At 41.4% G+C, this 13,216-nt stretch overlaps 1 protein-coding gene across 2 annotated transcripts in view; it reads right to left on the bottom strand.

Moving 5' to 3' along the window:
- Nucleotides 1-2,249: 2,249 nt before the first annotated feature.
- The window catches only part of LOC108538322 (E3 ubiquitin-protein ligase RNF216-like), a 15,861-nt gene continuing 4,894 nt past the window's right edge, over nt 2,250-13,216 (bottom strand). Inside the window, exons 2-4 of one of the 2 annotated variants that reach the window (XM_017886368.1) lie at nt 12,950-13,083; nt 3,640-4,482; nt 2,250-2,345 (exon numbers count right to left, since the gene is read on the bottom strand). In XM_017886368.1, coding sequence (XP_017741857.1) covers nt 2,265-2,345; nt 3,640-4,482; nt 12,950-13,083 — 1,058 coding nt within the window. In that variant the 3' untranslated portion in view covers nt 2,250-2,264. The remainder of the gene's footprint in view (nt 2,346-3,639; nt 4,483-12,949; nt 13,084-13,216) is intronic. The other variant, XM_017886369.1, reaches the window with a different exon arrangement.

Genomic DNA, 13,216 nt, shown 5'->3' with positions numbered 1-13,216 from the left:
AAGAAGCAAAAGCAATCCTCTCTAAAGAAACCAACTCTATCAAGAACTCAAGACATGAGCTTAGAGTCAAACTTAGAAAATATACAAGAAAACGAGGCACCATGGGAGCCAGCAGGAAGAAAAGAATAAGATTCCGAAGAACTCAACACATCAGAACAATCAAACTCACAAAGAAGCAATGTTTATTGTTTAAACAAATAAAAAAAGATTAAAAATATAGGCCAAGAGCAAAATTCTAGGAAAATAACCAAGATAATTAAAAGCTAAAATATCATAACTGAAAAACAGTAACACAGTGGATGAGTTAAAAGATCACACTCTGCTGAAGAGAAATTTGTGGGCTAGAAGACACCTGTGAAGAAATCATCCAGAATGCATCTCAGAGACAAAGAGGTGAACTTAGAGACATGGAAATTGTGGGAGAAGAGTTACAGAAGACAGGAAACAGCTACAAAATTTCCAGAACTGACAACATCACCAATCTATGGCCTGGTAGTATATACTCTTAACGGTTTTGCCTTACTGAGAAGCATGTTAAGTAAAATTGATAAAGATTAAGGGAAGGCCAGGTGAAGTGGCGCAGATCTGTAATCCCAGCACTTTGGGAGGATGCGGTAGGCGGATCACCTGAGGTCAGGAGTTCAAGATCAGCCTGGCCAACACGGGGAAACTCTCTCTCTACTAAAAATACAAAAATTAGCCAGGTGTGATGGCGCATGCCTGTAATCCCACCTACTTGGGAGGCTGAGGCAGGAGAGTCACTTGAATCTGGGAGGCGGAGGCTGCAGTGAGCTGAGATTGCACCATTGCACTCTAGCGTAGGCGACAGAGTAAGACTCTGTCTCAAAAATAAATAAATAAACAAACAAAAATCTGATGACAGTGGTTGCCTCTGTACAGAGGTGGGATCTGACAAGGCCACTACTGGCTCCAACAGTGTCATTGTACAAATTAGAAAACAGTACCTACATTGAGTTAAGTACCTGGAAAGGGGTCCTTCCTTCTCAGCCTCGGCAGGGAAGAAATCCACCTGCACCCCTGACTGAGAACTACAGTATAAGATAGGAACTTTGAGGAAAGGTGTTTAGTGAACTGTCTATTTTGTTTAAGTTTACCACCAGGCTGGGCACAGTGGCTCACGTCTGTAATCCTAGCACTTTGGGAGGCCAAGGTAAGCGGATCACGAGGTCAGGGGTTCAAAACTAGCCTAACCAACACGGTGAAACCCTGTCTCTACTAAAAATACAAAAATTAGCTGGGTGCGGTGGAGCACGCCTGTAATGCCAGCTACTCAGGAGACTGAGACAGGAGAACTGCTTAAACCTGGGAAGTGGAGATCGCAGTGAGCCAAGATCACACTACTGCACTCCAGCCTGGGCAACAGAACAAGATTCAATCAACAACAACAACAACAACAACAACAACAACAACACAAATTACGACTATTTCACTTCTGCAGATCAGAAGGAGGGGAAAGAATATATTTTCATTTTATATTCTTCAGGAAAACTTATATTTTTAAAAAGCATATTTAAGACTTACAAAAAAATTTTTTTTAAACAGAGACAAGGTCTCACTCTGTCTCCCAGGCTGGAGTGTAGAAGCATAACATAGCTCACTGCAGCCTTGAATTCCTGGACTCAGGTAATCCTCTTGCCTCAGCCTCCCAAAGTGCCAGGACTAAAGGTGTGAGCCATGTGTCTGGCCCATATTTATCCTTTTCATAATGAAAATTAAGAAATGCTTCTATGTATTTCTCCAGAGTGGTTGCAGAACACTTTGTTACAATTGTAGGGAGGAAAATGTCTTAACATCTTGACTAAAACACAGGTAGTATCAACCTCAGAAACAACTCAGCATCATAATTCTGTAACCATGCAGTATTCCATAAAATCCAGAAAACAGTCTGTATATCACTGTCAGAATGAACAAGGTCATTAAAAAAGACATGCCAAGTGAAATAAGCCAGTCAGAAAAGAATAAATACATGAGGCCCTGATAGCAGTCAAATCCATATAGAAAAAAAGTAGGATGGTGGGTGCCATTGGCTTGGGAGGGGGATGGGGAGTGAGTGTTTAATGGGGACAGTGTTTCAGTTTGAGAAGAAGAAAGAGTTCTGGAGATGGTTGGTAGTGATAGTTGCATAATAACGTTAAATTACTTACCACCACCAAATTGTATATTTAAAAATGATTAAAATGGTAAATTTTATATTATATATATTTTACCAGCACCACTACCACAAAAAAAGCATGATATTATACTTACACATTCAGATCATAATAATTCTTCAAATGAATTACTTCCTCAACAAACCCATTTGCTACATCTGGAAATCTTGCTTCCTAGAAACAAGTAAGAACATAATTTACATTTCATTCACTAGAATGGTTTCAAATGCCAATACAAGACGGATGGCAAAAGTGTAATAAAATGATTAAGACTAGAAAAGGGCTGTGAAGCAGGTCTGTGTGTGTCTTCAAAGTCAACACTAGTTCTCAGATTCATCTGTCTACATAGAAGATTAGGTCTAGAAAGGTCTTGAGAGATCTGGTTCTCTGTCCCCATTTTACAGATCCATTCTTCATTGTTTCAACAAATATTGAGCATCTCTGTCTAGACAAAGGGAATCGAAACACAAGTAAGTTACAATCTCATGCCAGCCCTCAAGCAACTCACAACCTCGTGGCTAGATAAAAACACCTGGGTGGCTGGGCGCAGTGGCTCATGCCTACAATCGAAGCACTTTGGGAGGTCGAGGCAGGCGGATCACCTGAGGTCAGGAGTTCGAAACCAGCCTGGCCAACATGGTGAAATCCCGTCTCTACTAAAAAAAAAAAACAAAAATTAGCCAGGCATGGTGGTATGCACCTGTAATCCCAGCTACTCAGGAGGCTGAGGCAGGAGAATCGCTTGAACCCAGGAGGCGGAGGTTGCTGGGACTACAGGCGCACGCCACCACACCAGGCTAATTTTTTGTTTTTTCAGTTGAGACAGGGTTTCATCATGTTGGTCGGGAAGGTCTTGATCTCCTGACCTCGTAATCCACCCGCCTTGGCCTCCCAAAGTGCTGGGATTACAGGCGTGAGTCACCGCGCCTGGCCCTTGTATTACTCTTAATATCACCACTAATAGAGCTTTGTAGGATGATAGAAACATTGTCCTCTATGCTTGATGATGAGGTAAGCTGTTAGCCTCACGTGGCTACTAAGGCTAAGATGTGACTGGTGCCACGGGAAAATTTTATTTAACTGTAAGACATTTAAATGTAAACTGCCACAAGGAGTTAGTAAGTGCCATATTGGACAGCATAGGTCTAGGTAATTCAATAAACCTGCTTTAAGGGTTTCCATTTGGAGTGAATTCAAGGAATTTGAAAAAAATGAGGAACTGCAGGTATGACAGCACCAGGCCACCATGATATGCAGTTAGAATCCCAGAGAGCTTCCTGAAGGGTTAAGTATAGTAAAGGAACCCCGATTCCATTTTCACGTCTTCAGAGTGTCTCTTTTCTGTATATCTAGATATACACTTCTTAGAAAAATAAAGTCCATACATGCAACTTTTTTTTGCAATAAAAAAAAAAGAAAGAAAGAAACTCAGTATATGTAGTGTCTGCATTTACTTGATAAAACTTACCGTTTCTTTCACTAATAGTTCAACAAGTTCTTGATCTACCTCTGCAGCTTCTTGCCCCCAAATGTTTTCCAAATTGGGCTCTTCAGATTCTTGCATTGGAAAGGCTGGACCTGGCTCTTCATCATCAATTGCTAACTGCTGGTCTTCAAACTCTCCTAGAGGATGGGCAGGCTGAGGAGAAGAGGGGCCTGAAATCCCACCTTGTTGGGGTTCTGGCCTTGGAAAAGCTGGCCCCGGGAATTCATGCTGAAACAACAAGCGGCCCAGTTCTGCTTCAGGCTGCCGTTCCTGAGGAACAACTTGGTTTGTTATTTCACGGGGCTGTTGCTTCAGAGACTGGAAGTAAGGATGATCTAACCAGCAGTCTTCTTCGATGGCCTGATCATCTGCTAGAGCAGCTGACTCTCCTGAATTTGATAACAGCTCTGTCTCTGAGTCTTCGGATGACTGGTTCTGAGTTTCCAAAGGATCGCTTTCAGTGTAAAGAAGGCTACCTTCTTCCAAGATGATGACTTTCTGCTCTGATCTGGGGTTGACAATGTCATTTGCTGCTTCGTTACGACTCGGTCCAGGCTTGGGTTCTTTTTCTATTTGGCCACTTGGCTTAGTGAATTCAGAGATTCCAGGAGGCCCAAGATCCAGAAATTCACCGTAGTCATCCTCAGAATCATCCTGTGCCCCAGAATCAAACAATGGGTTGTTACACACTGAAAAATAGCTGCTCTTATCTGATTCAAATGCTGCTCTAGACTTTTTAGGGCTTTCTTCTCCCAACCTTTTCAGATCTTGCCACTGGGCAGCTGGTTTGATGAGATTGGGTCGTGATCTCTGAGGTTTATTTGTCTAAGAAAAAATGAAATTTTAATAATTCAATTTCTTTCCTATGCCTATCCCTCCTTATGTACTTATACTGAGCTTCCGAGATAGGATAGGAAAGAAACAAAAACACCCTTCCCCTTAACAATACCTATTTTTATATTTATCTTAACATTGAAATTTGATTACACTATGTAGTATCTGTAAGAATCAAAGTAGTCATTCATAGATTAAAGCCTGAGATAGAGTTTGAATTATAATTTATTTTTACTTTTCAGACAGAGTTTTCCTGTTACCCAGGCTGGAGTGCAACGGTGCGATCTCAGCTCACTGCAACCTCTGCCTCCCAGGCTCAAGCAACTCTTGTGCCTTAATCTCCCGAGTGGCTGGGATTACAAGCATGTGCCACCATGTCCAGCGAATTTTTGTATTTTTAGTAGAGATGGGGTTTCGCCATGTTGGCCACGCTGGTGTCAAACTCCTGGCCTCAAGTGATCTGCCTCCCTCAGCCTCCCAAAGTGCTGGGATTACAGGCATGAGCCACTGAACCCGGCCCTGAATTATAATTTAATCTGAGACCACTAAAACAAAAATAACTCCACAGCAGAGAAAACCATGAAAGAATGCTAACACATCAGAAGAATAAGAAATGTTCAAAAAACATATAAAAACAATCTAAATCTCATTAGCAACCAGCAAAATGAAAAATTAAACCAAGATAGTATTTTTTTCCCTGTAAAACTGGCAAACTTTTAAATTAGATAATAGCAAGCATTGGTGAGGATGGTGAAAATTCTTTTTTTTTTTTTGAGACAATCTCGCTCTGTCACCCAGGTTGGAGTGCAATGGCGTGATCTCAGCTCACTCCAACTTCCGCCTCCCAGGTTCAAGCGATTCTCCTGCCTCAATCTCCCGAGTAGCTGGGATTATAGGCGCACACCTCCAAACCCAGCTAATCTTTGTATTTTTGGTAGAGACAGGGTTTCGCCACGGCCAGGCTGGTCTTGAACTCCTGATCTCGGATGATTGGCCCACCTTAGCCTCCCAAAGTGCTGGGATTACAGGCATGGGGCACCGTGCTTGGCCATGTGTGAAAACTCTTATACTATCATTTACTGTTGGTGAATTTAGGAGATAAATTTGGCACTATTTATTAAAATAAAAAACGTAGCCCAGGTGCGATGGCTCACACCTGTAATCCCAGCATTTAGGGAGGCTGAGGTGGGTGGATCACAAGGTCAGGAGATAAAGACCATCCTGGCCAACATGGTGAAATCCCATCTCTACTAAAAATACAAACATCAGCTGGGCGCAGTGGCGCGCGCCTGTAATCCCAGCTACTCGGGAGGCTGACGTAGCAGAACTGCTTGAACCAGGGAGTCAGAGGTTGTAGTGAGCCGAGATGGTGCCACAGCACTCCAGCCTGGAGACAGAGCAAGACTCCGTCTCAAATAAATAAATAAATACACAAATACATAAATATAAATAAAAAATGTGTATCTGTCACCATTTTTTCATAATGTTCTATAAACCCATATCTATCTAAAAAAGGCATATACAAGAATATTCAGCATAAACAGAAAAAACCCTAGAGACATTCTGAAGTTTGTCCCTGAGTGAACAGTTAAATAAACTATTACTTATTTGTGCTACAAAATACTCTACAACTGACCCCTACCAAAAAAGAGGTAGCTCAATCTGCACTGAAATGGGAAGTTTCACTAAGAAATGCCATTAAGTGAAGAAAAGCAAGCTGCAAAAATCATACACAGAATGATTCCATTTACTTAAAATACGTCAATAAGACACAAACAAAATCATTTCTAAAAGTATGTGTATGTACACACATGTATATACACATCGATACATACAAATTCAAAGAAAAGACCTGGAAGGATACATGCTAAACTGGTAACAACAGTTCCTCTGGGAAGTCCCTAGAAGAAAGGAGATGGTTCATCTCAGGCTTTAGGGTGGGTCCCTGAAGACTATGCCACTGAAGTAAAGGGGCAAGCTGGAAATACCCTGGACCTCCCAGGGACTGATTCCCAGTGTGGAGACTTTAACTCCCTGAATGTGAGGTGCTGGTGTTCTTACTCTTCTTCAAGAAACCAATTAAGGTCCTCTATAGAGAAACATAACATCATACAGAATCCCAAAATTTTCGCATGCAATGACTTACACTCAATCAAAAATAACTAGGCATACAAGAACTTAATGCAGCAATAGAAAATCAAAAGAGAAGTAACAGACAACAGAAACAAATATACAGGGATTTCACACAGTGAAGTTATCAACATGAATTCTAAAATAACAGCATCTTTAGGGAAATCAAAGACTAGATTGAGAACTGCAGTCAAGAAGTAGAAGAATCAAACGCAAATTCCAGAATGGAAAATTACAATAACTAAGGTTGGATGAATATATAGTATTTTAAGTAAATATAGTTAAAGAGAGAAATTAGTGCATTAAAAGCCAGGTCAGAATAGCCATAGTAAGGCATAGACAAAATGGACAATTACGTAAGAGACCACGTCAAGAACAAAAAGGTCTTCAAAACATGTAACTGGAGTTGTAGACAAGAAGAAGCTGTTTCTTTGGTAGAGGAGGAGAAAGGAAAACAAGGGAGGGAAGGGAAGGAGGGGGACACATAATGGTTAGTTCAAACAACCATTTGAACTAAAAAAGGGATAAAACGTAAGGAGAGTCACAGATGAAGAGGAAGTAGAACAGCCGTCTGTTTTGTTTAATTCTATAGAATATATTCAAAACCTCAAAGAATACACTAGTTCTGAAGACTCTAACAAACAAACAAACAAAAAACAACCCTCAAAGAAATAAAGAAAACAACTGGGCCAGGTGCAGTGGCTCATGCCTATAATCCCAGCACTTTGGCAGGCCGACGTGGGTGGATCACAGGGTCAGGAGTTCAAGACCAGCCTGGCCAACATAGTGGAACCCCATCTCTGCTAAAAAAGACAAAAAATAAGCCAGCTGTAATCTCAGCTACTCAGGAGGCTGAGGCAGGAGAATCGCCTGAACCCAGGAGGCGGAGGTTGCAGTGAGCCGAGATTATGCCACTGCACTCCAGCCCAGGAAATAGTGTGAGACTCTGTCTCAAAAAAAAGAAAAAAGAAAACTTTGGGACAGGCACAGCTGGCTCATGCCTATAATCCCAGCACTCTGGGAGGTGAGGCAGGTGGATCACCTGAGGTCAGAAGTTTGAGACCAGCCTGACCAACATGGTGAAACCCCATTTCTACTAAAAACACAAAATTAGCTGGGAGTGGTTGTGCATGCCCGTAATCCCAGTTACTTGGGAGGCTGAGGCAGCAGAATTGCTTGAACCTGGGAGGCAGAAGTTGCTGTGAGCCAAGATCACGCCATTGCACTCCAGCCTGGGCGACAGCAAAACTCCCATCTCCAAAAGAGAAAAGAAAAGAAAAGAAAAGAAAACTTCTAAACTTTTTATGAAGTCAGAATCATGTTTATATATAAAAAAAAATCTGTCAAGGATATCATACGTACACACAAACCTATAGGCCAATCTCCACTTATGAGATCTACAGAGAAAACACTAATATTAGCAAAAGGAATCCCCAGCAGCACATTACGACTACATTACAATGCCACAACCAAGGGGAGTCTTTTCAAAGACAATAACTTACCAAGAGGTCAAGAAAGAAAAACCACATGACAATCTCTGTAAGATGCTGAAATCAAATGTAACAGAATCCTACATTCACTTTAAAAAAATTTTTTTAAGCCAAAGTAAATAACTAGTTCCTTAACATAACTTAAAAAATGGTATCTCAAGCAAAAGGCACCATTAATGAAGAAACATTAAAAGTATTCTCATGTATGTCTGCGGCCATTCTTGTTCTTCTCTATCAAAACTATTAAAATTTTTGAGGAAGTACCATAATATCATTAGACAAGTGAAAGAAGTATAAAAATTGGAAAGATCAGATGCAAGTTTTCAGGAAATTAAGAGTCAACTGAAAGATCACTGTAGACAATAATGGTAAGGTGATTGAGTATAAAATTAATACAAAAAACAACAAGGGTTGGGCATGGTGGCTCACGCCTGTAATCTCAGCACTTTGGGAGGCTGAGGCAGGCAGATAACTTGAGGTCAGGAGCTAAGAGACCAGCCTGACGAACATGGTGAAACCCCATCTCTACTAAGAACACAAAAATCAGTCAGGCATGGTGGCACACACCTGTAATCTCAGCTACTCGGGAGGCTAAGATAGGAGAATCGCTTAAACTCGGGAGGTTGCAGTGAGCCGAGATTGGGCCACTGCACTCCAGCCTGGGTGATAAAGCGAGACTCTCTTAAAAAAAAAAGTAACAAGAACACTTACTCTCCACTTTGGAATGAAACATCGCCTGATGCTAGAGTCACAATAAAGACAACTGAGATCCTTACACTGTATTTGTTGTAATTTTGTCCTTTGACAGGTCTAGCAACCCAAAGGGACAGAGACTGTTGATGATCTTGAGGTAACTCAAGGAACACAGGAAAACGGCTAACTCCCTTTTCTGGGGAGTAATGTTTTCCTCACAGAGCTGCAAGAGTTGGAAGTCCTTCTCAGGTCTGAGCTCTGCTGTCTTTTTAGCACCTGATCTCTTTGACTTTGAGGGTATCAAGGTTAGGCTGCACTGTGAGAGAGCATTTGACTTTGCAGTACCTAGGGTTAATCTGGGCTATGGCGGGGCACATGACTTTTGGGAATGTGAGGGCTCACAAAGCACTGGCAAGAACTGTATTTTTTGCTCCCTCTTTGCAGAGGTCTTTATGGCTTGAGTCAAGCCCCCAAGATTATGGCCAGAAAGAAATGTGGGTGCCAACTCCATTTGCTGCTAGCATACAGGGGGGCAGTTTAAAGCTAACCAATCCCAGCTGTGTTGAGTGCAGGGAGGGTATAAACTCAGGCTTTTGGAATCTGTGGGTATGTGGATTCCTTTTCTTGCAGGCTTAGGTGAGGGAGGACTCAGGTGTCTGACTGTGTCAGACAGAAACTGGAAAGTTATTGGCTACGTTGGACATCTTGGAGCCAAAGCCATCCCGGTCCTGAGATATACAAGGTCCAACATAAAAACAGCATCCCTAATTTCTAAAAATTGGAGTACTCTGCCTTCTGGTAGTCCTGCCTTTTCATGTATAAAACTTCGGGCTCTAGAAGCTACAAATAGTTACGAAAGTGGCAAAACTTTACCAAAAATAATTCAGAATTATGATGACCATGATGTGGAATGTTCCAGATGAAAAAGAGTGTTCATCCAAGAAATTCACTTGAATCCTAGGCCTCCAAATTACACGGAAAGAACGAGATTCTTACTGACATTCAGAGGCCTCAAAGAGACAACAGGATTCTAAAATAGCTTTTTTGAAAGATTCACTGCTAAAAGCTCATGAAAAACTAGAAATGCAAAATTACCTCCCATACCAAAGACAGATAAACTAATGTAACTCCCACTGCTCTCATTTTACCTGAATACTGCATCTACTCCTGAATATTCACAGTCTACTAACTTTGAGTTGCCCTTCTCTGAAAAAAACAGTTCAACTGTTTCCTTATAAAACAGAACAACCTGAAAATATAGCACGTAATTCCTGACTTACATGCTATGGATAAAAACAGGCCACAGTTTAAAAATGTCCTAAACCTGGGGAAGACTTTCAAACATTTTTTAAAGAAATCAGTGTCTTAATTATAACATATGACCCTAGGATACCTGACTTTTACCAGCTAACATAAATTGGTGGGACCAGGGGAAGGAGAGGGAGTAAAAACGGATAAAAGCAGCAGAAGCAGAATGTTATTTTCCTGAGGATGATATTCAGGACCTGACAAGTACCATCCAGTCTACTTATGGGCCAGGCAAAGCCTGAAATATCAGACGTAATCTTTAGAAAGCCATTCCCAAAATGTTTCAGCTCTATGGTGTTATCTGAAAGCAAAATAGATGCCCCTTTACAAACTAAGACAGATCCTAAGATTTTGTCTGTTTTTTGAAAATTAGAGACAAAGGCAGACACAGGCCATGCGTGGTGGCACACACCTGTAATCCTAGTTACTCTGGAGGCTGAGGCACGAGAATCACTGAACCCAGTAAGTGGATGTTGCAGTGTGTCAAGATTGCAGTACTGCACCCTAGCCTGGGCAACAGAGGGAGACTCCATCTCAAAAAAAAAAAAAAGTAGATACAGGGTCCCAGGCTGAAGTACAGTGGCACAATCACAGCTCACTACAGCCTTGAATTCCTGGGCTCAAGTGATCCTCCTGCTAGGCCTCTCAAAGCACTGGGATTACAGGTTTTGAGCCACTGTGTCTGGACTGACCTTTAAGGTTAAGGAAACAAAAGTTACCTAAGAGGTCAGGGTTCACGGTGACTGGCATGGCAACTCCCTAAATTCCTATGCTCCAAGAAAAACCAAACTGTTGCTAAGCTCCCTACCAATAGGGTGTATCAGGCAAATATCAGACCCCTCCGTAACTCCGATTTACAACCCAGAAACCCACTACAACTCTTATTGGGACAGAGGACTGGCCTTACAAACATCGTTTTCTGATAAATGACTACATATAGATCTTAAACCAGTTTCTGCCAGCTTATAGAGGCTGCACACAAACTGTCTTTGTGCCCTACAGTTCACCTTTTGAAGGAAAAAGCCAAATTCCACCTCACTTTAATGCTGAAACTCCACCCCAGGGAAGCTCTGGTTAGTCTTTGGCAGCCCTGAAGTCAGTAACTGATTAAGAAACTAATTAGGAAAGCTAAATTCCGAGTAGCTGGGATTATAGGAGCTCACCACCATGCATAGCTAATTTTTGTATTTTTAGTAGAGACGGGGTTTCACCATGTTAGCCAGGCTGGTTTTGAACTTCTCTGGCTGGGACCAGAAACCCAAAATGATGGTAACTGACAGTGGCAATGATGCCTTAAGGTTTGGTCAGGCCCTGGGTGAAAGCCTAACAAAAAATGAGGAATTGTTAAATAAAAATTATAGGAGGCCACTGTTTTGGACTAAGTGTCTGCACTAGACCCCAAAAGACCAGACTAAAACTCAAAACAGAATCATCCATGTAAGTTTCATGTTACCAAACTCAAACCTGGGAAGTTCACTTGACCTTCCTAGAAATCGAGAGAAAGAGTGAACAACCAATTTCTTAAACAGGGCAGTTTAAATCTCCAATGGGTATCATAATGAATTTCCCTCTGCTTTAATCCTTATACGGGAAAGGTGGCCTGAAGCAGCCTGATGTTAACTAATCAGTTATTTTTCTCTTTTCTGTCTCCTTGTCCCAGTCTGACAAGAAAAGTAACTTTGAAAGGACTTTGCTTCTGCTCTTTTTAGCCCTTCTCTGTCTATAAAGCCAACCACTTCTGCGAAGCTCAGAACACCTACTGAATTTTATGGAAGGAAGTGTTGATTGGTTCTAGAACCACAATAAAGCCAATTGGGATCTTTAAACTAAAAAAAAAAAAGCAACAGACTTGTAGTTTAAAAAACACAGTTTAAAAGTACAATGAAAGGGCTGGGCGCGGTGGCTCATGCCTATAATCCCAGCACTTTGGGAGGCCAGGGGAAGGGGGGGGAGAGCGGATCACGAAGTCGGGAGTTCGAGATCAGCCTGGCCAAAATGGTTAAACTCGTCTCTACTAAAAATACAAAAATTAGCCAGGCGTGGTGGCAGGCACCTATAATCCTAGCTACTCAGGAGGCTGAGGCAGGAGAATCGCTTGAAATCAGAAAGTGGATGTTGCAGTGAGCCGAGATCACACCACTGCACTCCAGTCTGGGCAAAAGAGCGAAACTCCGTCTCAAAAAAATAAAAGTACAATGAAAGAAAAGATGTCATTCACAAAAGGAACAGAAAATATAAAATAATCAAGAAAAACAAAAAATATTTAAGATCTATATTAAGCAAAATTCAAAATGCTTTCTGGCTGAGGAATATAAAAAGTCTTGACTACATGAAAAGGCAAAATTTGTTCTTGGTTAGAAAGAGCAGGATCATAAAAATTGCTCTATAAATATAACAGGAAGATTTGTTTTGGATTAGGCAAACTGATTACATATATATCTATTTATATTTTGGAACTTAAAAAGTTGATTGTAAACTCCATATAAAAATTTAAGTGCAAGACTATGCAGGATGATTCTGAAAAATGTGGGATAATATGGAGAGAATAAGGCCAATCCAAAAGTAAGATACACTATAATGTTGTAGCAATGACAACAGTGCAATGTGGTGCATTAATAGTCAGATGGAACGACGGTGCAGATACTCAATCCAGAAGCAGACTGAAACATACAGCTTCTAAATCTAAGGGGACATGAGGTAGAATGGAAAAGAGGCTGTTCTCAGAACGAGTAGAAGAGGTGCTCTTAGCTGTTCTACAACAAGGCCCACAAGAGTGGCTGAAAACTCAGATCACCAATTTGCAATAATGTCTCAATGTAAGTTTAAAGAAAACTCACTTCTGTCAGGATGACATCATCATCCAGGTCCTCTTCTTCATGCTGCTGAGGAGCTGGGGTGACCAGCATTGGAATCCCTTCCTCATCTGAGGAGTCAGATATGGTGATGGGCCCATCTCTGAGATTGATCCACTCTACAGGAAAGCAGAGAACACTGTTACTGGGAGGCTGGCACTATCACATCCAACCCTTTAAGTTTGTCCTGACAAGCGTACAGCCTAAAGTCAACTTCATGGCTACTAGTGTAACGTACCTCCTTAAGCAGCC

The sequence above is a fragment of the Rhinopithecus bieti genome, unplaced genomic scaffold (assembly GCF_001698545.2).
Source record: "Rhinopithecus bieti isolate Rb0 unplaced genomic scaffold, ASM169854v2 scaffold_13704, whole genome shotgun sequence".
In the NCBI taxonomy this organism is placed as follows: domain Eukaryota; kingdom Metazoa; phylum Chordata; class Mammalia; order Primates; family Cercopithecidae; genus Rhinopithecus; species Rhinopithecus bieti.
This window is presented reverse-complemented; position numbering and strand designations above follow the sequence as displayed.